This window comes from Mesoplodon mirus, assembly GCF_964341445.2.
Source record: "Mesoplodon mirus genome assembly, chromosome: 18".
Classification (NCBI taxonomy): domain Eukaryota; kingdom Metazoa; phylum Chordata; class Mammalia; order Artiodactyla; family Ziphiidae; genus Mesoplodon; species Mesoplodon mirus.
In genome coordinates this window covers 40968421-40993789 of record NC_138994.1, presented here as the reverse complement: position 1 = coordinate 40993789, position 25369 = coordinate 40968421, and the positions used below count along the sequence as shown (strand labels likewise).

Sequence of the window (25369 nt, the reverse complement as noted above, 5' to 3'; positions counted from 1 at the left end):
CAAACTATCCCCGACTGCTACCTTCCAGAGGCCTCTCCCCTTCTCTCAAAACCCACCTGCTGGGATACCTGCCTCCACGGCCTCAGAAAAAAATACATTTCTCCTTTCCAGCCCATCCATGTTACACAGAGAATAATGAGAGTAATACAAATAAGTGTTCTTACCTTGTCTATTACATCGATTGTTTTTCTCTGGCCCAGAAGCCTAGTAAACCGTCGGGAACTAAGGTTTGGAGGCAAACGAAAGGTTTTCCAAGACAGGACCGCGGCACATGTCTATAAATACGATCCTTTAATAAGTGAATATAGATCGGCTCACATGTAAGTGCGCGCGTGCGGTGCCCTGGTTCCGTCTTACCTGGGGAGCATCACACCTGGTCCAGGGGTGGGGGCCCTAGCAGAAGCCCACCAGCCGCCGGGTGCTGGGGAAGCTCCTGCGCATGCTCATGCACTTCTCCTGGTCGATGTATAGGGAGTTGGCTTTGACCGCCAGGTCGTGCTCCAGGGTGGCCTTGGTATGGACCAACGACTGCAGGGTGTCCTCCGCGTCCCTCAGGCGCTGCTGCAGGGTCTGGATGGTGTCGTCCACCTCGTACACCTCGTTAACCAGGCTGCGTGGGGAAGAGGCACCGGTTAGGTTAGCAGAAGTCACGCTGGTTATCAGCTCCACCGGCGCCGAATGTGGTTACTGAATTCCCACCGGTCACATCAACCTCAGAACTACTTCACGCTGCAAAGCCGCAATGCAAACAGGACGATCCAAAAGGCACACCAAGGATATTCGGGGGACACCAGCAAGTTTTCATACATGTATTGCGCATACACGTGAATATTAAACATTATAATTTTTAAAAAGGTAAACTTTTAAACATTTGATTTTTTTTAAATAGTAAAGATGGGGAAAATGGAAACAGCTCGATTTTCATGCATTTACTTTATCATTGAAAGTTGTTTATATAGTGAGGAAGAGGGGAACACCCAACTTTATTCAGTGGCTGGAATTCAGCCCAACCTGTTAACTACGGTGGGGGAGGGGTTAGTTAATGGGGCACTCCTCCAATTATAATGCCCCTCCCCCCAGCAATGCCCCAAGGTTCCAGAGTAAATATCGAAACATCAAAAACCTAATGGAACATGAAAATGATAATCCATGAAATCAGCTACGTAAACCATGAAACAAGTTGCAGTTCTGATTGTGCTGATGATGAAAAACATGACACATTTTTCAAGACAGAAAGGAAAAAAGGCATCATTTCATGTAAAAAATCTAGCATCTCCTTCTCAAATTATTTTAACTGATATCATTTTCATTTTCATTTCTTTGATTATTAGTGAAACTTTCCTAAATGTCTATTGGGCATTTTGCTATTTTTCCGTGAATTGCCTCTTCCTGTCTTTTGCTCATTTTTCTACTGGGGTATTACTAATTATCTTAAACTTTGGCAAAAAGCTCTTTAAGTTTTAGGCATATTACATTTTTTTTTTTTTGGTCTGTTAAGCTTGTGGCAAATGTTTTCCCTAATTTGTTTTTTACCTTTTAATTTCTCTTGTATTTCATTATACATAAGATTTCAATTTTTGGTTAGCTAAATCTTTCTTTTTCTTTGTGATTTCTTCTATTGTGTTTATATTTAGAAACTCTTTCTCCTCCCAAAGAGCAATTAAGCAAGGACTCCTTTACCCTCTGATTTGGCCAATAATATCCAAGGGATGAGACCATGTGGTCAATCAAGAGAAAGAATACTAAACAGGTTATAAAAGACAACAATAAGAATAATAACTTATCTATTGACTACCTTACTTCATATATATATATATACATATATACATATATACATATATATATATATATATATATATATATATATATATATATATATATAGTCAGTTGAAACCACCAACTCCAAATTCATCAAATTTTGCCCAGTGATTCAGAGCTATAGTTTTCTTTGTTGGGGATGTTCATTTATCAGCAGACTTGGGGTGTGTGTGTGTGTGCATGAAATTAACTAAAATGTACCATAATATAAAGAGAATAGTGACAGTGAATGAATAGGGGTGTGGACGTCGCAGCAGACGGAAAAGGATTTCACGATCGTAGAAAAATATCCAGACCATGTGGAAATCATTATACCAAGACCATTTTATAGCTTCACAGACTTTGCCACTGGAAGATAAATGGCAGAGGTCATCAAGCCCAGCTTCCTTGTTCTACAGACAAGGAAATTGAGCCCCAGGGATTGATGAACTGCCCTCCCCACAGGCAGACGGCCTACATGTGTTTATACACCGCTCACAGTTATCCAGGAAACTAAGAAGGAAATCAGGAGTCTTGGTGGCCATAATAAGGAACTGGGTCCCATTTCCTGCCCCACCCACTCAGCTCCCAGAAGCAGAGACCTGGGAAGTTGGCCTCGGCACTGGACCCTTTGGGTGAGACCATCTCTTTTCTATTTGTCATCCCCACATCGCAGGCCTCCCAGATAATACACAAGAGGCCCAGTTAAATTTGAATTTCAGATAAACATGTATGTTTTTAGTACAAGTATTTTTTTCACTGCGGTGAAATGTAAACAACAAAATTTACCATCTGAGCCGTTTTTAAGTGTGCAGTTTGGTGGCATCATGTGCATTCACACAGCCATCACCACCCTCCACCCACAGAACTCTTTTCATCTTGCAAAATGGCAGCTCTGTCCCCTTTCGACACTAACCCCTATTCCGCCCCACGACCCCCATCCCCCAGCAACCACCGTTCTTCTTCCTGTCTCTATGAATCTGACCACACTAGGTACTTCATACAAGTGGAATCGTCCAGTATTTGTCCTTCTGTGACTGGTTTGTTTCACTCAGCATAATGTCCTCAAGGCTCATCCATGTGGTAGCATGTGTCAGAATTTCCTTTCTTTTTAAGGCTGAATATTATTCACTACAAGTATTTTTACTTACCATAAGTGTTTTCTGTTTAAAGATGCCTTGCGGTATTGGGGATATACTAATACTAAAAAATTATTCGTCGTTTATCTGAGATTCATATTTACCTGGCTGCTAATTTGCAAAATCTGGCAACCCTACCACAAGAACCAAAATAGTGTCAGGCCCAAAATTAGCTCTCACAGGATATTCATTTAAGATGGCACCAAAGCCACAACGTCTCTACTCAAAACCCTCCGCCCCCTGCTTTTCGTAAAGGACAAATTGTAAATGTATTTAAGGAGATGCACCAAATCAGCAGCTGCTGGTTGAGGTTGGGGGTGGGCTGGGGTGGGGGGAAAGGAGAGGGCAGAAAAGAGGCTCTTGTTTTTTACTCCATATGGATCTGTACTGTTTGAATTTGTTTTAAAATCAGAGCGTGTCTCTCTCTTACTGGTGAATTTAAACAAAGTGAAAAGTTTGACATAAAACGATAAAGGAGCAATGTCTTCACTGTGTTATCCTGTACTGAGTATTATTATGAGAGAACAAGAGGAAACAACATCCTGATGAGAACGGACACCGTAGCCAGACGATGGAATACTATGCAGGCAATACTTTTATTTTATTTTATTCTTTTTTGGCGGTACGCGCAGGCTCAGCGGCCATGGCTCACGGGCCCAGCCGCTCCGTGGCATGTGGGATCTTCCCGGACCGGGGCACGAACCCGTGTCCCCTGCATCGGCAGGCGGACTCTCAACCACTGCGCCACCAGGGAAGCCCCAGGCAATACTTTTTAAAAAAGAATTTGTTTTTGCCTTGGGGAAGGAAACTCAGAATACAATGTTGGTTGAAAAAGTCAGGATATAGAACTCTACATGCAGCGTGATCACAATTTTGTTAACGTGCCTGGTGGCAACCGTGGTTATCCCTCAACGGCAAGGAGAATTGATGATGATTTTTATTTTTTATTTCATTTTCTGATTTTCTATCACGAACAGATACAGCTCTTAAAGCCAGAAAGAAAACAATAAATAGTTTCCAAAAAGGAAACACAATTTTGAGGGACTTGAACTCTCTTTGGCCTTGAACTCAGAGAGGTTACCTGAAGTGCCTCGGCTGGACCGACAACCGCGACAGGGCAAACATCACATCTCCATCCGAGGTCACAGCAGACAAATGAAGGGGGTCTGGAGACTCCCCAGGCCCGCCCTGCAGGCTCACGTTCTGGACACACCCTCCCTGGTGGGTATGCCCGCCGGGGCTCACCCACGCCGAGGTGGGGTACAGAGCAGATGAATCACCAGCACCCCAGGCCACCTGCCTGTCCCATCTCAGGCCATGGTGACATCATCCTTGCGGATGCTGAAACCAAAGGTCTTCTGATCATCCTTGACCCCACCCTCTTCCTCACACCCCTACGTAAAAATGTAAAAATCTGTTGCGTCTGTCTCCCCGTGCCCCTGTGCCCTTCCTCTCCACTGTGCAGGCAAGTCCTTGAATGTCCCTGCTCTGTGTCTGACCTCAGGGTCTCCACCCTTGCCGTCCCCTCAGCCCACGATGCTCTTACCCCACTCTTCATCCTGCTAATTTATGCCATCCTCAAAGCCCGGCTGGACAGACCCTTCTTAGGGAAGTCCCTCCCTCAGCCCTGGGACTAGTTCGCTGCCCGATGTCGTGTGTTCCAAGAGCACCAGCCCTTCTGTGGCCCTCGGGGTGCTTGTCATGGCCTGTGTGCTAAGTCTCCCTGCCGGCCATCGGATCCGGGAAAGTGACATCCACAGCTCCTCCAGTTGACAGGGGCACAGAAAATGCTTGATGGATGGGGACCAACTTCTGTGTCCTAGGAGATGCAGCCCATGATGGGAGGTAGGAAGCTGCCTGGAAGTCCAAGTCAAGGGTCTCCCAAGAACGAGGAGCAGACCCCAGGTGATGAAGAGGAAGCACAGGCCAGAGGGAGCCACCTGCAGCCATCCCGAGGTGGGGAGCACCGCAGAGCACCCCCAAAAGGCTCATGGATGCAACGACAAGCCGTGAAGACACACCCACACCGTGCATCTCCTTTCATCTTAGAGCCTGAACTGTCTTCTTACTTCCAGTGGGGGAGGGAAGGAATTAAGCTTAAGTGTGGAAGTTTCCTCTGGCCTGAGATCTGTAAACACAGCATCTGAGAACTGAGCTAAAAGCATATTTTGTTGTTGTTTAGGTCAGGTTGGATTTAAAAAGTAAGTTTCTTTTTGGAAGATCCCAGGGTATACAATACCACTAGCAAAGAAACAGATCTTCAGAGAGGCTGTCGGACACGGCTGGTGATGGGATTTATGAGGGTGAGTTGTTTATAATCACACCAGCCTGCTTCTCGTCTCCCAGCCTTCCCTGATCTGTTTTCACTGCTTCAAAAGGAACCCTGAACCCAAAGGTAGGAACGGAGCAGGGTGACGTGTGAGTCTTCACTCCTGACAGCCAAACGTTAGTCTAGTGGAAAATTTATCTGTGAGGGCTCTTCTGAAAAAAGACACATTAAAATACCAATTTTTTTTAAAAGGAATTCCAGACACTTAGAATGCAGGCAGCTAACATCCTGGTTTTCCCATCTCTGCGTGAAGGCAGCTCAGAGATACTACACCTCCCACAACTTTCGCCGTTAGAAATATGTTTCTCCTCCTCTTTCAAGGACACGTTCCACTCTCAGTTTCCTTATTCTTGGCAGATGACAGATAGACGTTCTGCTGAAACCACTCATTTTGGGGGAAATTACAGAATTGAAAACCAGTTTGCATTCAAATACAAATAAAACTACCGTCGTCTGAAAAAACTATATCAAGATTAAGTAAAGCAGAGCCTGGTCTGGCCTGCCCTCAAGGATGCCAAGAATGTTTAGAATTGCTCTTGAAAGCACCCATTTAGAAAAAGTTCAAATGCAAATCAAAGTCTTGAAATGAAAACAGCACTTTTCCTCTGTCCTCACTCCCCTGAGTTTATAGTCCTTATGTTTTCTCCATCTAGACAGCCAAAGGGTTGCTTTCAGGATGATCAGTTGAATAAGAAAAATAATCCCCTCCTCCCTCAATAACAATCCTAAATTCCACTGCTGTTCCTCTAGGACCATATTTTTGGCAACGATATTTTAACAAGAAATCTTTACGGAAACAAAAGTAGGTTTTGTCCTGAAGTCAGTAAAGGAGCAGAGGAAATAGACACACTGCAGGGTCGACAGGAAGTAAAGGAAAAGCAAATTCTGTTTAGCCGTGAAGGGGGAGAAAAGAGGAAAAATCATTCAGCTTCTCAGAAGCAGCTGTGAATGCCTCATTGTCTGATAACTGCAAAGTCAAATTCGACCATGACTCAAAACCCTTCTGAAAAGCAAGCCTGTGTTGGTCTCATGGCAACCCAAACAATTTCTCTCTTCCCGTCTCTACTTTTTTTTTCTTTTAATAAATTTATTTATTTATTTATTTATTTTTGGCTGTGTTGAGTCTTCGTTGCTGCGCGCAGGCTTTCTCTAGTTGCTGCGAGTGAGGGCTACTCTTGGTTGCCGTGCGCGGGCTTCTCATGGCGGTGGCTTCTCTTGTTGCGGAGCATGGGCTCTAGGCGTGCGGGCTTCAGTAGTTGTGGCTCACAGGCTCAGTAGTTGGGGCGCATGGGCTTAGTTGCTCCGCGGCATGTGGGATCTTCCTGGACCAGGGCTCGAACCCGTGTCCCCTGCATTGGCAGGCGTATTCTTAACCACTGTGCCACCAGGGAAGTCCCCTGTCACTACTTTTGATGACTCTGCAGAAATTGTCGGAGCATGAAACTTCAGCTCAGCTTCTCCCAATAATATTTGCATAAAACCACAATTCATGATCTAATCTAACTGGCCAAATGGGTGTGATCCCACTACCAGGTTCCTGTAATAAATAGATACTTCAGACTGGTTGCCTCCAGAGTGGCGGGCCGCTTCACCTCAATGATGGGCTGTGTGTGAGTAGGGGTTCTGTGGAACCCACTTGGAGAAACATGTGGCCTGGGTGACCTCCTCCATGGTGATGGCCCAGACAACAGCTCCACTAGAAGAAATGCAGCTACTGTGGGAGATGAAGCCCATTTGAATCTATTCTAGAGCACATCTCCTAGCATCCAACACAGACAACACGCGTGCTGTCCATGGAGGGTGTTTTGCAGTAACATCTCCTCTGTGACCCTCTGTTTTATCCTGTGTGAGAGTGAGATGAGGATACGGCACCTGTTTTGCTGACCCATCCCATGTGGGCATGGAGAAGGCCAGATGAGCTGAGGTACAGGACGGGGGGTGGCAAAGGCCCCATACAATGAGACATGGGGAAGTAGAAGCAAATTGCTGCTTTGTTTGAACGGAGCTCAGCAGGGAGATGGGCAAGGATTCTAACTATGTCTCTCCTTCCTCCCAGCAGTTGCCAGCTGGGTCACCGTCACTCAGCCCGCTTCTGCCTCCATTTACTTATTTGTAAATTGAAGATAATGCATAAAGTAAAGTATGCAGGACAGTGCCCGGCACAGAATAAGATCAATAAATGGCCACAGCTATTGTGATTGTCACCATCACTACCTTTATCATCATCTTTCTCATTCTTGGCCTCACAAAGAGCACCCTTTCCTTCCCTGCAGGGAATCCACAGCCTCACCCCACCGCTTGTTCCTTGGGTAAGAGCTCCAAGTCGCTTTGTCCCTAGGATATAAGGGAATTCAATCATGGACCAGGCAGACTACAAGGCTAGTGGTCTCTCCCACTGCTCCAGTTCAAGCGCTGCTGCTTTGTTCCTCCAGTTGCTATAAATTTGATTTGCTTCTGCACAAAGTGTTTCAAGATCTAAGCACAGCAATGATGAAATCCAGAAAGAGGCAGATAGGCAGGTGCTGAGAAATTGGAAACGAAGCCAGAATGGGGGTGGGAGGGTGGCCAATTCCATTCAAGCCCATCCTGAAAGGAATCTTCCAAGTTAAAATAAGAAGAATAAAACACACCTAGTGTCCAGAAGATGAAGTGTAGTGTCAGATCCCTCCCACCATGTACACGTGCGGGATGCTTTATGATGACCAGCTGCTTTCAATTTCTATCAAGAACAGAACAAACTGAAATGAGCTGAAATGAGCCATCGGGGTATCGGGGATCCTGAGGATGCTCTTAACGATGAGAGCAGGAATGAAGCACCCAGAGAAGCGGATGAGAGCAACGGTGAGAGCAAACAGACTGCGGGGGGAGTTGGTACCCAAAGTCCCTTTTCCGATGAGTCAGGGGCACTCGGACACACACAGCGGCCAACCTCTGTACTGTTTCCGAGACAGGGGATCTGGAAACTCCGGACACTCCAGGCAGGTGCAAAGGAGCCCAACACCACCTCCACCCCCGGAATGAGGCTACGTGTTAACACTAATCTTGTGTGTAGTGTTGATGTCATTTCCCTTTTGTTTTAGTCGTGGTAAAATAGACATAACACAAAATTTGCCATCTCAGCTCTTAAGTTCCTGACATTAAGTACATTCACAAACTCGGCAACCATCACCACCTTCCACCTCGAGAACTTTTTATCATCCCAAACCGAAACTCCAGGCTGTTAAACACGAACCCCATTACTGACACTTTAAAGAAGGCTCTAGCACCGTGACCATCACTAGGCCGCTCCACATCCCCATGGGCTGGTGGACGAGCCTTAGGAGCTCAGAGCTGCCGGCAGCCTGGGGGTTTCCCCAGAGGAGCCCGAGCTGGCCCTGAGGGCACCCCCCTCCCCATCACCGTGACCCCCACCTGGTCCTCCCCCACCCCCGCCTCTCCCTCGCTCACCGCAGCTGAGCCATGTCTCTGCAGAGCTCTATGTTGGGCCTCCGCGTACGCTCATCCAGCCTGGTCTGAGCCACCTTCAGGAAGGCAGACTTGTCCTTGATGGCCTTCTTGATGGATTCGATGGTCATCTCCGTCTGGAAAATCTCCTGCAGGGTCTGTACCAGGAGAAGCAAACGCCCGAGGCTTTGGTGCCGTGCCCTCAACAACCTGCTCCCCGACCCGGGCATTTGGGGCCGGGCCTCCCCCTCTGATGGGGAGGAGGATTGTCTGAGGGCCTCCTCCTAGCAGCCCCATCCCGGGACCCGCGCTGGGAGGCGTGGCACCTGCTCCCACCCTTTGGAGAGCATCTCCTCCCGACTCAGCCTGCGAGCACCTAGGCCACAGAAATGGGTGAATGCCGCAAATCCGAGCTCGCTTTCTCCTTTTCCCTCAGATCACCGGCTCTAGATATTTACTGATACACTGTGCATGTGACTCCGAGAAGAGGGAGGCCAGCAGCTTTGAGGGTCCCCGCTTCCCTCCCACATCGGCGCATCCTTGCTTCTTTTTCTTCCTGTTGCCTCTCCTCACTAATCTCAGAGAGGTTTTCCTTGAAGCAAATCAAGGTCAAGCTTTGGGGTGTCTCCTTTGCAAGGGAGGAGCACACTGGTAATCTGGTAATCCCAATTTTATATTCTTCTCTCCTTAAAGAAGCTCCCCCAGTTACCTAAGCCTGAATCCCTCCCTGGTTCATCTTCCTCTTCTGACAAGTAAGCCCCCTTCTTGTGCTCTGAAAACCCTGCCTTCTCCTTCGCCTACGACCTTGACCTCTGCCCCCCCATGTCTCCACACACACCCCCATTAGTCCCCTCTTCTTCAGCCGCTTTCCTGTGGCCTGGAGATGCCCCCCAACCATCACCCAAATTCCTTTGAACCCTCATGCCTTCCCCACCACGCTCTCATCCAATCCCACTGGGTCCTCTCCGGCTGGTACCTTCCCAGCCTCTCCTCAAGTTCACAGACACATGGACTCAGCAGCAATGGCCTTGCCTACTCCCTCCACGTGCCACCCACCTAACCTCCCAGCGGCCCCCGTATCCTGTCTCTGGCCCTGGTTGCTCTGGTGAGACCATGCGCTCAAAGTCAATGATGAGGTCCCTCTGGAGTATCCCTCCCCTTGAAACCCTCGCCTTGCTTACTGCTCTGGCCAACTGCTATCCTAATCCCTGATTTTGTCTCTAACTCCTTCTCCTCACTCCAGTGCAAGGTGCTGCCCTTGACCCCTTCTCTGCTACCTCCTTTCTCCCTGCAGAGACCTCCTGTAACCACACAGCTTCAGCACTTGTGAAAGCCAGGAACTCTTTTACCTGTCAGTTAAGCTTTGCCCTCTCTTCCAAGCTTTCAACCACCTGCTGAAAATGATTACACTGTTCTATCACCAAGGCCACCCTCAAGGGCTCCCCGCTCCACGAAGCCACCCCCATCTCTCACCACTGGAAATAACTGCTCCTTCTGCTAAACAAACTGAACCTTTTATCTGTAGCTCCAAAGGGTTCTGTCTGCACTTTTCTGATGGAACTTATCATTTTCTACGTACATGTCTTGTCTCACACAAGACACAAGATGGCAGGGTCAGTGAGTCGTCATGTGTGTACACCCCAAAGCCCCTGGCACAGCACCTTGAATGTAGCTGTTATGAGTTGAATTCTATCCTCCTCAACGCCCCCCAAATCCATATGTTGAAGTCCTGACCCCCAGACCTCAGAATGTGATTGTATTTGAAGGTAGAGCCTTTAAAGAGCTAATGAAGTTCTTTAATGAGGTCATTAGTGTTGGTCCTAATCCAATCTGACTGGTGTCCTTATAAAGAGAGATTAGGAGACAGACAGGCATGGAGGGAAGGAAGACCACGTGATGATGTGGGAGAAGGCGCCCGTCCACAAGCCCAGGAGAGAGGCCTCAGGAAAAACCAACCCCACTGATAACCTGATCTCAGACTTCAGCCTCCAGGACTGTGGGAAAATAAATTTCTGTTGTTTAAGCCACCCAGTCTGTAGGGCTTTGTTATGGCAGCCAGAGCAAACTAATACAGTAGTAAACAAAACTTTGTTGAACAAAGGGACTCCATCATGTCAGCCTTCTATCGATAAAAGGCCTTTAGATGGCCCCTCACTGCCCAGGGGACGCCTTCCCACCAATGACTTCCACGGTTGGCTCCACCTGCCTTTCCAAGCTTCTCTCTCTAGGGACACACACCGTCTGTGCCAGCCACAGGGTCTCTTTACAGACCTGACTCAACCTCTGATTGGCTATACCTCCCGAGGCTTTGTTCATGATGTTGCTCCACCTGAATGTTTGCTTCTTCCTCCAAACTCCCAGAACAATTTCTGTACTGGCTATTTGGCAACCACGATTTGTCATTTTCTATTGTTTTTCATTGTGCATGAGCTTTTCATGTTACACGCATCTTCTCCACAAATATAAGCTTCCTGGGACAAAAACTACATTTTATCCTTCTCTCTTCCCTTCACTGGATGTAGAAGCTGTCTGACCCAACAGATGTGTATCGCCCAAAGAAGACACCATGAGAAGGAAAGGTAAATTACTGCAGCCTGGGAAAACACAGTGCCCTCAATAGGATGATATCTCCTGAGAGCAACACAGCCAACATGGGAAGGTTCTTAAAAAGAGAAATGAGGGCTTCCCTGGTGGCACAGTGGTTGAGAGTCCGCCTGCCAATGCAGGGGACACGGGTTCATACCCCAGTCCGGGAAGATCCCGCATGCCATGGAGCGGCTGGGCCCATGAGCCATGGCCGCTGAGCCTGCGTGTCCGGAGCCTGTGCTCCTCAACGGGAGGGGCCACAACAGTGAGAGGCCCGCGTACCGCAAAAAAAAAAAAAAAAAAAAAAAAAAAGAGAGAAATGAAACTACTCAATATTCTGCAATAACCTATATTGGAAAAGAATCTGAAAAAGAATGAATATGTATATATGGATAACTGAACCACTACACCTGAAACTAACACATTATAAATCAACTATACCCCAATATAAAATAAAAATTAAATTAAGAAACAAAACCAAAAAGCTATATGCAGTACAATCCACAGAAATAATAAGGACTCCAAGACCAATATTAAAAAAGCAAGAGCACCTTGTTTATCTTGAAACCCATGAATTCTGCCTAAATCTTTCATCTTATTGTCCTTATAAAACACTTATACTTAAAGCACGGTAAAAGGTTCAATATCAGAAACATTTTGAACCACTTAATAGTTTCCTGTATTTGGTTTTGTATTCCAGAAAAAAAGGCCTGAAATAATTTAACAGAAAACATCCCTACCGTATGTTCTAATAATAAATTCACTTCCTAGTTACATACGGTGATTCATTGAATGTTAATAATAATATTTTTGTTTCTATTAAATACTAGGAACCTTTCATGACATAGTGCATTCTTTGTGTTCCCATTTCCAGTTCATGTTGGATTCCAATTTCATGTGGACACCTAGCTACCTGGCTAAAATAAATGGTGCACTTTGTACCAGTTTTCATTTTTCTTAGTCTGTATGGCCAGGAAGTCACGTGCCTTACGGTGGAGATTTGTGGTCCCAGGGCCCCCTGATCTCTCTGTCCAGGTCAGCTGCGGGGGCCTCCCAGCGCTTGGCTTACCTTTGCGAGGTGAATCTGAATCTTATTTTTAGCATCTGCAGTCTCAGCAATGCGGCTGGTAAAAGCTAGGTTCACTTTGTTGAACTGATTCCACATCTCGTTGGCCGTCACCACCAGGAGGTTCTGGATGTCGTCTCTTAGTTTCGCTGAGGCAGCTCTCTCGCTCCGGGAGCGAAGAATATTGTCGTCGGTAAATTTGGCCCAGGACTCGGGCACTGAGACCCTGAAGAAAAAAGAAATAGACCCAGACAATGGAAACAATGATGCATCAGCCTAGATTTTCCATAGGCAACCGTTCATCCTGAGAAAGAAAAAAACCCCAAATCGCTTGATCCTGGTTTTACTGCATGAAGTGTAAACATCAGAGCAAAACTTCTTTTAAAATTTTCTTAATTGCTCCTTGTTTGACTGCTTTCTCTCTGTAAATCCGCAGCATAAATTAAGTCCTCTGGGCCTCCCTGGTGGCGCGGTGGTTGAGAGTCCGCCTGCCGATGCAGGGGATACGGGTTCGTGCCCCTGTCTGGGAGGATCCCATATGCCGCGGAGCGGCTGGGCCCGTGAGCCACGGCCGCTGGGCCTGCGCATCCGGAGCCTGTGCTCCGCAACGGGAGAGGCCACAACAGTGAGAGGCCTGCATACCGCAAAAGGAAAAAAAAAAAAAAAAAAAAAAAATTAAGTCCTCTGCCGATGTGCAGGGGCGGGGGAAAGGATTGGTGAAGGGTATGAGTATATCCATTCATTAGAAATGTGTCTCACCGGCCCCATAAGCGTTACGAAAAAATATGCAACCTCAGGACTAATCAAAGTGGTACTAACGAAAACAACAACATGTTAACAACCCTTTGTCAGAATAACAAAGAATTAAGAGAATGATAATTTTCTGGTGAGCACGTTTAGAAAAAGATTCTCTCATCCTGCAGGTAGGAAAGTTGAATTGGTACGGCCATGCCGGAGAGCAAATGTGTATAACTCAGAAATTCCACTTCAGAAAGTGTTTTTATTGAAATCGAATTGACATATAACATGATATTAGTTTCAAGTGTGCAACATAATGATTTGATTTATGGATACATTGCAAAATGGTCACCACAGTAAGTCTAGCTAACAACATCCACCATCACACACAGTTACAAACCTTTTTTCTTGAATGAGAATTTTTAAGATCTACTGTCTTAGCAATTTTCAAATATGCAATAGAGTATTGTTAACCAGTCACCATGCTGTACTTTATATCCCTGGACTAAAAATACAGAATGCTTTCTGAATTGGCACATCGTCACTGCACAGGGGTCATGCTAATCTCTGTATCAATCCACTTCAGAAATTGATCCTAAGGAAATAACCCAAAGATGTCTATGTAAGGAGATTCATTTTTAGCAATGTTCATGCCAATCCCTGCAACACTGGAAACACCCTAAAGTGTCCCAAAGTAAAGAAAAATTTGAGTAAATTATGGTACCTTTTAAAAAGTAATCCATACAGCATGCAAACTCAGGCTGTAGAAGAATATTTTCACAAACAATGTATTTGACATATCCAGAAGTGAAAAATCAGACAGGCTATACAAACAGTACATGTGTAATACCAATCTTTAAAAATATAAATAGATATCTACATGAGTGGAAGAATGCTAGAAGGACTGACAGTAAATTGTTAACACTGGGCCTCTCTGTGTGGTTTCTTTGCTTGATGGTGTAATAGGATATCAAATGAGACTCTTACTGTCGATTAAGGTTTTAGTGCAGGCCATGATGACCAAAAATAACATCCTATCTGCTCCATACCCTGACACCCTAAAGAGACGGCTAAGAATTCATGCTGGAAATAGATGAGGCCCTTTATGGAGGACCAAGTGGTCAGAGTGTGTGTGGTTCGATCCCAAACCAACACCCCCCCACGTCCACCCCAGAAGGAGAAAAGGAAGATGCTTCCTGCTCTCCTCAAATTAAGTAAGAGGCACTTCATGGGGACCACTTAGGACCTAGGGTCTGAATCTGATCCACACCTGAAGAAAGTTGGTACCTGTTGCTGCTCTTATTACAGAATAGCTAAGAGGGGATCTGCTTTGGGGTGACCAGCCCTAAAGGAAGCTTTAAAGGGAGTCCCTTTAAAAGGGGGAGGGGCCATGAGTGTGGTCATTGTTACATAGGCATAGAAATTTGTTAAAACTCATCAAAATGTACACTAACACCAAATGCGTTTTAGCATAGGTGAATTTCACCTCTATCAAGTTGATTCATTTTAATGTTCTATGCCACTATTTTCCAAAGAGATGTGAAAGCGACAGGACCATTTTTATAAGATGGTAAAGAAAAATAACAGGGTTATCAAGATGCAGAAAGACGGGCCCTCTCATAGAGAAAAGAGCATCAACCCAAGATCGTATGCAGGGCCCTGGCAAAGAAACCATGGACGGGGCAGGTCTAAGAAAGAGTGGAAATAAATTATTCAACATTCAGCTGTTTTTCAGCTTGTACTTCCCACCCCTGGCCCACGACCGGGGCATCCGATACATTGGTAACATTTTATTTTCTTTGTGCTTAACTGTGTTTTCTAGGTTTTTCTGCCTCAAGCAGGTGCTATTTTCACAGTTAGAAATATAAACAATGAATATTCTTCTACAAAAGATGACAGGATGCAAGTGTCTGCAGAACACCGTGCTTACTAACGACCTGTCCACAGCAGGTGCCTCTTACCTTTCCGCATCCTCCCAGGGTCTCTGATTTACCTGTGCGCTGCATCCTTTTGAAAGGAGAGAGAATGAATTAAGCGACATGGAAGTCACAGAGGCGGCACGCGCCCTACTCACGTGGCATCCACCCGCTCCACTCCGCGGAAGTAGCTGACGCCGTCGGACGTGTTTCGCAGGTGGTGGCATTTATCGTCGATGCGGCAAGCCGCCTGCTTGTCACTCAGGTCCTTCTCCAGCTCGTGCTGGGAAGCTCTGTTGGCTCTAAAACACAGAAGGGAGACGGAGCTTCAGGCTAAGGGAACAATGTCACAGGAGGAAGCATGACGGCCCTTCGGGGTGGGGACCCATCTCCACCCCCCACGCGCGCCCGTGACTGCTCTCTGGGTCTCTCCTTCCCACGATGTCCAACTTCTCCATTAAAAGCAGCTTCCCCTGGAGCTGTCCCTACATGTGGGCGATGAGAGCCCTGCCCACGCTGTCCCTTCCATGGGCATGAGACGTGCAGACATACAGAAATTGGTATCTGGAGCTCCCCTAGGCTGGGGCCCATCTTCCCAGTACCCAAACCGCTCCAGACAGGACACTGGTTTGGAGCAATCTGTCCACATCTGTGCCTCCCTTTCCTTCTTCCTTTTCCTCAGCTACAACCTAACCCCTGTCTCCTCCATTCCTAGAGTGCAATTCCCTGAGAAGTTAGGAGGTATTCACAGCCAGCCTCCCTCCAGCTGTAAATGACCTCACTTTGCAGTTGTTCCAGGTCTGGAGGTAGAAACCGAGGGTCAAAATGGACCTCCCCAGCAGGAGTCAGCGTGTGCAAAGAGGCCAGGAATTGGCAGCCCCCAGCCTCCTGCTCCCGCCAGAACCCTCCTGGGAAGGAAGAGGACTTGGTGAGCTCTGAGATGCCTGGCGTTCCTGCCCTGCCATGCAGAGAGAGGACCCAGCAGGCAGCTCAGTCCCAAAGAGACAGGCCAGTGGGGCAGGTGTGGGTGACAGGTGAGCCACGTCCTGATTTGTGGCATAGTCCATTCCACATATCATTACAGAATGCCTACTCTCTGCCAGGATGCATCACGGACAAAGCAAATGTCTCTTCCCTAGAGGAACTCACATCCTACAGGGGGATGACAGGCAGTCCCCATAAGGAATAAGCAAATCCTGTGGTTTGTTAGCAGAACAATGCAGAAAACAAAGCAGGAAAAAGGGGGCCAGGAATGTGAGCGATGATTCTAAATAGGATGGTCAGGGTAGGACTCTCCTCAAGCAGGTGATACCAAGACTTGCAGAGGGAGAACCAGACCTTGCTGCCCATTGGAATGTGTCAGGTTTTCCTCTGAGTGGAATGAGAGACCACCGACTTACAATCTTAAAGGATCATTCTGGTGTGGGGTTAAGAACGGACTGCAGGGGACAGAGAGACCCCATGAGCAGACCAGTGAGGCTACCCAGGTGAGAGATGGGGGTGGCTTGGACCAATGGGGCGGCAGTGAAGGAGGTGAGAAGTGCTCAGATTCTGAAGATGCTTTAAAGATGGAACCAGGACTTATATACACTACCAAATGTAAAATAGATGGCTAGTGGGAAGCAGCCACATAGCGCAGGGAGATCAGCTCAGTGCTTTGTGACAATCTAGAGGGGTGGGATAGGGAAGGTGGGAGGGAGATGCAAGAGGGAGGAGATATGGGGATATATGTATATGTATAGCTGATTCACTCTGTTATACAGCAGAAACTAACACACCATTGTAAAGCAATTATACTCCAATAAAGATGTTAAAAAATAAATAAATAAAGAGCACAGGCTCTGGAGCAAAAAAAAACAAAGCCAAAGTTGAGTCATTGGAATAGCAGGATTCCATCAGCAGAGGTGGGCAAATCTATGGGTGGGTTGGAGGGCTGGGGGAGAGGACAGCAGGTCTTGCTTTATGTTTGAGTGTCCAGTAAACATCCAAGAGGAGGTACCAAGTGGGTTGTTGGAATTGGGGAGAAAAGTCTGGGCTAGAAATAAAAACTGTGCAATCGCATACAGAGAGCATCTGAAAAAGCCAGAGAACTGGATGATCCTAGACATTCTCTATTCCCGGTGCCTAAAAAAGGTCTTGGCATAGAGGAGCCACCCAGGAAAGCCTGTGTGGAACTGAAGGGGCTAATTCTCTTTAACTTGGCCTGTGCCTTCAGGTAAGTCACTTGACCTGTCAAAGCTCTTTGTTTTGTTGTTTGTAAAGTGGAAATGAGGATAGCAGCACACAGGTCATCTGCATTTTGTGAATTCTAAATCAGCGTGTGTGTGCAGAGGAGGAAAGGAGAGGAAGCTGCATCCCTGCTGCTTCAGAGTTCAGGTTACTGGGTTGAAACTCTGGGATTTTAGGTCTTTCTCATCTGTGGTCTGGGACCAAGATGCTCCCCGGGCTTCCTCTCTTGGGCTGACACCCTTGACCTCCTCTGACCTGACCTCAGAGCCTCCTTAGGAAGGCCTTCTATCCATCCACCGTCTTAGAGCCCAAGATGGGAGAGATCTAGGCCTCCATGTTGGTTTCTAATGAGATTCCATTCTCAGCTGAGATCCAAGCCCATCTCATGTTCCTTCCTTAATTGTTCCTTCAAGACAAGTGGAGCTGAAAACCTTCCTCCCATCACCTTTGCTGGACCGAGCCCAGTAACCATGTTAGAGATCCCGGCTCCCACAGACCCTGGAGAGACCACCCCAGGAAATGAGGTGGACATTTTGCCCACTGTGGATTAAAAAGCAAAGGACGGGCCTCCCTGGTGGCGCAGTGGTTGAGAGTCCGCCTGCCGATGCAGGGGATACGGGTTCGTGCCCCGGTCTGGGAGGATCCCATATGCCGCGGAGCGGCTGGGCCCGTGAGCCATGGCCGCTGGGCCTGCGCGTCCGGAGCCTGTGCTCCGCAATGGGGGAGGCCACAGCAGTGAGAGGCCCGCATACCACAAAAAGAAAAAAAAAAAAAAAAAGCAAAGGACATGGAAGATGGACAGCAGATTTTAGATTACAAAAAAAATGAGGATTAGGAACTGGACCAGAAGAAAACAGAACAATCATTGGAACCACCCTAAACTGTTTCTGTAATTTCCAGGGAGCAGAAACCAGAAATTAATATCGGAAGTGGCAGTCGGTCATCCTTAGCCAATCCTTAGCTATCCTCACCGACTTCTGAATTAAGGAGCCCTTCCAATCACAGCTTGAGAGAGATCTCAGCCATCTGAACCTAACCGACCTTCATAGCATCAATCCTGATGGTCAGCAGACTGAGTGAGAAGAACCACCACCTTTAGAACAACTATTCCTTTGTTTACATTACACGCTACCCCTGACAACATCAGTATAGGCAGAATCATCATTTCCTCTGTGTGACATATTCAACACTACTTCTTTCCATGGCCGTCACCAAATGAACGTTGACCTTTCTAGTCCTATAAGGCGACAGGCTGGGCCAATATTTTTCCTATGCTGACAGCTGTTATCATTGCTTCAAACCCTGCTTTGACTAGTATTCTTTGCCGCCAACCCCCGCTATAAATGTTAAGTACCTACTGTCTACTATTGCCAAGAGAAGAAGAATTTGTATTCTGCTAGAGAGTAGGATGGGTGAACAATTACAATGCAATGGATGCAGTGAATGCAGAGGTGTAATCACAGCACCGAGGACCATGTACCACGGTTGCCGAGAAACCAGAGAAGGCTGAGTTTTTAAGGAGAAGTGGAAAGTAAATATAAAAGTGTGCCACAGTTCATCGCTGTTCCAGCTGTCAGGCTGCACGTGTACAAGTCTATCTCTTATCAAAGAATAAAAGTCTTTTGAGTTAAAAGTAACCTTAGCCACACTTCAAGGTAGGATAAAAATCCTTCCTGAAGCATTGCGAAAATTATTTCTTTAAATAAAAATTTAAAGTAAGTGCCCCAAGTACTCATTTTACCTTCTAAATAAAAACGTGTATGTGCATGCAGATGTGTGTCCATGTATAAGAAATCCTTACATAAGAAGCTAAGGGAAATCTGATTGGGAAGCGTGGAAGTACAGTTTCAGGATAGTGTTTCAACCGTATAGAGAGGTAAAAGCTCTTACGCCAGGCGGGCAACGGCCTTGTCCAAATGCAGCTTCATCCTTTCTTGACAACACAGAATAATATCAACCTCCTATTCAAGTGAAAAAAAAAGCCACATTAATGTTTTGATATTGAACATAACATTCAGAGTCAACAATGTAACAAAACACTGATGAAGGAAAACTCTGTTTCTGGGAAAATCGTGAAGTAAAACAAAAAAAGAATGTTATACCCACTGATTTACCTATACGCCCCCACGATATTGCTGTCTTAATATAAGACTGAGATTCACCCTTTACAGGGCTTTAGGGAAATATATTATGGAACAAGTTGGGACAGGGGTAAAATTTTAGGAGTTTTCTTTATTTTTTATCTCTGGTCTTTAATTGAATCTGTCAATCAATCAATCAAGTTCTGGTGATACACAAGGTTGAATTTAATGCATGGCTTCTTCTATACTAAGTGTTCTTCCAAGAAAAGTGAATCTGGAAGGGAAAAGGACAGCCTAAAAGGCAGTTCTCTCAGGCAGTGCATGTGACCTCCAAAAGACCCAGCTATTTGTTCCAAATGGAGGCCAACCTCCACCCCAGGAGGCCAGCTCTCCCCTTGTCCTGCCTCTGCCCTGCAGCCCAGCTGCTATACTCGTATAAAATCTGCCCTATCCATGCCACTCTGCTTGGCCACGCACACGGCATTTTGATGCTGCTAGGATGTATATAGTTACATGTATAGTAGAGATTTTGTAGATTTTGTGTGATAGCAGAGATGTTTTAAATAAATATTTACTTCCCTCTGAAATTCATATTCACATTACAAAATTTAGGAACCCAAAATAGCACCTAGAAGACATTTTAAAAGTGTACATAACCATTGCTACCACTTTTTCAAGTGAAAAGTGATCATACTGAACACTGAACATGAAACTTGAACATTTTCCCATGACATAAAACTATACTGTGATGAACAAGCTCAAAAATATTTAGACACCACCAAAGGGGATGCCTTTTTTCAAGGTTTTGACAAGTACAACCAAATTGCCCTTCAGAAAAGTTGTACCCATTTACAACAATAAATGAGTGTGAGTTTCCTCACCTCACACACCCAGTAGACACTATGATTCCTCTCAATCTTTGCCAACATGAAAGACCACCCCCCAATAAAAGCACACTTGTTCAGATTTGCAGGTTAATATTATGACTGGGTATTTGTTCATGATTTGACTTTCTTCTCTTGTGAACCACCTGTTCATGTGCTTGTCTACCTTTTCTGTTATGTTTTTCTTATTTATAAATATGCTTGTATTTAAAATTCAATCCTTTCCCATTATATGACACATATATATATTTATATTTTTTTTACCAGTTTGGCTCTTGCCTTTATATTTTGTGTGTGGTGTTTTTGATATATAGACATTTATGGTTTCTATGACATCAAACTATCAAATGTTCCCTTTGGGTTTCTGCCTTTGTTCATTTGATTTTAGAATCCTCTTCACTCCAGTGTTAACTCAACTATATAGTCTTCTTATTCTTTTATTGTTTAATTGGTTAACATAAAAATACTATGCCTAGAGTTTATTTCAGTGATAACCCTCCTGCCTGATTCTTTGATACTCTGAATGATTGGAGTAAATGAAAAACTAAATTCCCAGTCCCCCTGCCCTTATAGTCAGCAAGGATTTCTCACACATTCTCACTGTAGGTTGTGCGTGTCTTTGATTTTTGTTGTTGTTCGGTCTTCATCTTTCTCTATGGCTTGGGGTGTGTGTGTGTGTGTGTGTGTGTGTGTGTGTGTGTGTGTGTGTGTGTGTGTGTGTGTGTGTGTGTGTGTGTGTGTGTGTGTGTGTGTGTGTGTGTGTGTGTGTGTGTGTGTGTGTGTGTGTGTGTGTGTGTGTGTGTGTGTGTGTGTGTGTGTGTGTAGCCATTTCATGGAGGTGTTGGCAAAGGATACATGGAATACTGCTTAGAAAATACCACTTAAAACCCAAAATCCCAGTGAGCTTTTATGCTATGTGTACACAATTCACACAGAGGGAATTCCTGGAACTTTCAGTGGAAAAAATTACATTTAATGAGACTCTTGCTATAAAAAAACTCTTCAACACTAATTTTTATATTTGAATTTAAATAATGTCGTATGGTGAACATAGTGGTTGGAAGCAGAAGGCTTCCTTGGAATAGGGAATGCCTGAAACCAAAGACTTTTATAACTGTCCCCAATGCTAACTTACCTACTAATCCACACTCACACACGGGGCTGGTCTGGAAACGCCTCCATGAAGTGACTGCAGGACAAGGGCCTTATTCCCTCAATCGCCCGTGAGAAGAAAGTTTGCCAGAAGGTGGTGGGTACAGACAGAGGGCAGAAGTGTGAGAAGAGCCCAGATGTAATCAGACCGATAGCTGCCACCTGACACCCAGGGAAGTGAAGGTCATGGCAGAAAACCCAAGAACCACACACTAGGAGCCTGGCAAGTGGTGCCACCCCTTCTGGATCCCGAACTTGGGGAGGAAAAATAGACCCCAAGAATAAAAGGGTGGCAGTGACTTCTCTGAGTTTCTCAGAGTCTCAGTGGCCAAAATGAATACATTGTGGCTTAAGATGGAAAGAGAACAAGGAATCACATCCAAGCATTTGAAGAACCTTGAATTAATCCTACTATCTGAGCAGGCAAAACCTTTGCAAAGCATCTCTTACAGTTCTCCTCTTGGGAGCTGTGGTCTTGGGATGGGGTGGCAGAGCGCGGAGGTAGAATAGAGACTTCACAGCCTTTGGTGTGCCCTCACCTCAAGCAAACCGCCCCCTGTTGCCTCACCCCCCCGGGTCTTGGGTGGAATAGTGGTTAAAGACGTGCTCTGGCATCAGATAGCCCAGGTCCAATGCTGCCTTTGCAAATGCTGGGATCAAAGGCAAGTTATAAACGAAGGGTAATAAAACCTGCCTTTCTAGGCTGTGGGGTAGATAATTATGTGCCTCGCAGATGGTAAGCTCTCACTAAAGGGTAGGACTTATAATGCGACATGGGTCATAAAGTACGATTTAGAACTTAATCCTCATGTGCAATGTGGGCTCCACCCTCTTCTTGGCTGAGGAATACTGGCCAGGTCACAAGAACCCTGAGTTCTGACCACACACATGGATGTGTGCTAACTCTAGGCTATACCCTGAACTGTGGACATACAATCATTTCTGGGACCTCATTGTTAAACCCAGACCCTGCTTCCTGTGGTTCTATGTATCCATAGATACATACAAACTTAAAAGCTTAACTGAGCCTTTTTAAGTTTGGGGTAAGTGGGTAAACTATCACACTCTTAACAGGTAGAATAGGCTACTGAAATCACACTTTAAAAATCAAACTGTAAGTCCAAATGGAATCTGGATAATGACAAATGTCACCTATAGGAGCAAGCACTCCATTTCTATAGACAGTGTGTTTTGATGACGACATTCTCAAATTCTCACTCATCCCTGAGTTTGGGAAGCAGCGGTGTTTCCTTAAAGATGTGCATTCTCAGTATTTTCTCCTGAGTCACTTGAAGTTTACCCATCACCCGGCTGGTTGTGAGGGAGCTGGGGTCCTACAAGCCATTTAGAGGCGGAAATCCCAGACGGGGAAGGCATTTCTTGCTACTGGTGGTGAGAATCCACCCAGACATTCTTTGCCTGCTGGTATCAGGGTTCTATTCAATACTGTCTCAGAGCAGAACCCTCTTGGGATGGAGCCATAGAACCAGTAACAGTACCATCAATAGGAAGGGGAAGGCAGAAGGCATCAGGGTCAAAGAAAAGTTCACTTTTAAGCTTCATGGATGTGAACCAAAAAATGAGTTACCAACGTACATATGTTTGGCACCTGGGGATGCAGAACGAATGCTTAATAGAGTATCCGGGCTAAAAAAACAAAGAGAGACTGGGAAGGGTCCCAGGTACCTAAGGGCTGAAATCTTAAGGAATGGCAGAGATCTTGTGGGAGAGAGCCTAGGAGGTAAAGGTCAGAGAACTCAGAACAAAACCACCTTTAATTGGTGGAAGGTGGGAGAGCCTAGTGGGAGGACCAGCACCCTAGATCAGATGTAACTACAAGCTCCCAGATGGCTTATCAAAAGCTGTCCAAATGCATATACCCTTGGATGCGTGGATTACAGTTTTGGAAATGTATCCTATGGAAATAATCAGAAATACATACAGTTATCACTACAATGCATGTGTGGAGGCAGGGGCCACATGGGAAACCTCTGGATCTTCCCCTCAATTTGGCTGTGAACCTAAAAATGCTCTAAAATATTGTCTTCTAAAAAAACACAGCACTGCCTTTCCACATCTACATTTATCCAACACAAAAAAAGCACTATTCAAATGCACAGATACACTATCATTCTAATCTGGAAGATATGTCTGTGTGTCTTTAAGTTGGGTGATATCTACCTAAGTATGATTATTAAAAAGACTGAAATACTCTAACATTAATAGTCATTTCTGTCTAATTGAACTTAGGTGATTTTTATCTTTATCCTTTACTGCATTTTTCAAATTCTCTCAATAAATATCTATTACTTTCATAAACCCCCCAAAATGTACCTTTTCTAAAAAATAAAATAAACAAAAAAGTCCTACTATATAGCACAGGAAACTATATTCAGTATCTTGTAATAAACCATAATGGAAAAGAATATGAAAAAGAATATACATATATATATATGTATAACTGAATCACTTTGCTGTACACCAGAAACTAACACAACATTGTAAATCAACTATACTTCAATAAAAAATAAAATAAAATGTATCTTTTCTAAATGCCATAAATATCTGATACTGTAACTCCTTACTGTGTCTTTACATAATATCATTTTTTGTTTCTCTACATTAAACATTAAACGCACGTTTGCAATGAGGTTTCTTGTTATTGAAGGGTTTGCCCCATATTTACCATCAGCAACTCTGTTTCCACTTCATCATGAACTAGATCGATTCCCATTCTCTTCTCTCGATGAAATAGACATTCCCGGGCTACCTACAGATACACACATAATGAAAAACACTAATACAAACTGACTAAAATCAGTGACTAGCACTTCTAATAACCTGTTTCTAAAACAAGGCAATAGATGCTCCCAATACCAACTTTTCAAGCCATTTTGCTGAAAATCAAACAAGAAACTCAGTGTGACAACTAAGTGAACCTTGCTGCTAGTGAAAAGGTAAAGAGTTTGAAAAAAATTCCTAATTTGGAAAGTTGACAAACTGAAGCAGATGGCATCTACTTAATCCCCACAAATCAGCATCTGAGAAAACTATTTGGCATCAATTCCTTCTAGAGAAATAGTTCAATAACCCAAATCATAGTCTTCAAGATCTTATTTCCAAATATTTTTCTACTGAGAAGAGTGAGGAAGAAACAAATGATTATTTAAAGACCTAAAATATTTGTGTGGCCAAAAATCCAGGTGATTATTGTTAAAGTACCATTTATTGTTTTCCTAATTATAAAAATAATATGCTTTATCCATTAAAGAGAAGAAGTAGAGAGAAGTCAAAAATGAGTTATCCACACTCCTTTCAGTTTTGTTTGTTTTTAACAGAAGTTACAATGCCCTCATAATTTTATGCTTTTTAGGATTGATGTTAAATAGTAGGCTTGAAATAGTCTTTGAGACAAAGTACATTAATGACGCCAATGGAAAACAGCTTAGATAGCCAACAACTAAATTATGCATGAAATAACATTATGTAAATGTTAAAATACTTTTTTCAAAGAGTATCTCATGACATGGGATGACTATAATGTTAAATTTTTAAAAAGCATAAAATATAATAGTATGTACACTATAATCTGGATATGATGTCATTGAACAAAATCTTGGAGTGAATCTCTAATTTTTCAATAGTATAATGTACACTGACTAGAAGATGAATCAATGGGTTGAAGGGAACTCTGATTATTTTAATGTGTATTACGAAATTGCTTTCCAGGAAGTTTCTACTCATCCATAGTCTACTAGCAATATCTGAAGTGTCCGTCTTCTGCACTTTTGCCAACCCTACACATTATCAGTTTTCATTTTTGCAAATTTGATAAGCCAAAGATGGTTACTTCATTGACTTAGTTTGCATTTTTATTATTGAGTTTTAATATTTTTGTCTTATATACAGTTGATCATCAGTATTTCCTCTTTTGAGCTGTATCTGTTCATGGGACTAATTCTCATTTTAATTGGGATCTTCTGATACCGTGTTGATTGTAAATGTTTA

General features: G+C 44.6%; 1 protein-coding gene across 1 annotated transcript in view; it reads right to left on the bottom strand.

Moving 5' to 3' along the window:
* Positions 1 to 393: 393 nt before the first annotated feature.
* The window catches only part of TEKT3 (tektin 3), a gene marked incomplete at its 3' end in the record, with an annotated part of 35275 nt that continues 10299 nt past the window's right edge, over positions 394 to 25369 (bottom strand). Inside the window, exons 3-8 of the mRNA XM_082603321.1 lie at positions 24048 to 24131; positions 19135 to 19205; positions 15174 to 15317; positions 12365 to 12587; positions 8713 to 8867; positions 394 to 610 (exon numbers count right to left, since the gene is read on the bottom strand). Of these exons, the coding sequence (XP_082459447.1) occupies positions 394 to 610; positions 8713 to 8867; positions 12365 to 12587; positions 15174 to 15317; positions 19135 to 19205; positions 24048 to 24131 (894 nt within the window). The remainder of the gene's footprint in view (positions 611 to 8712; positions 8868 to 12364; positions 12588 to 15173; positions 15318 to 19134; positions 19206 to 24047; positions 24132 to 25369) is intronic.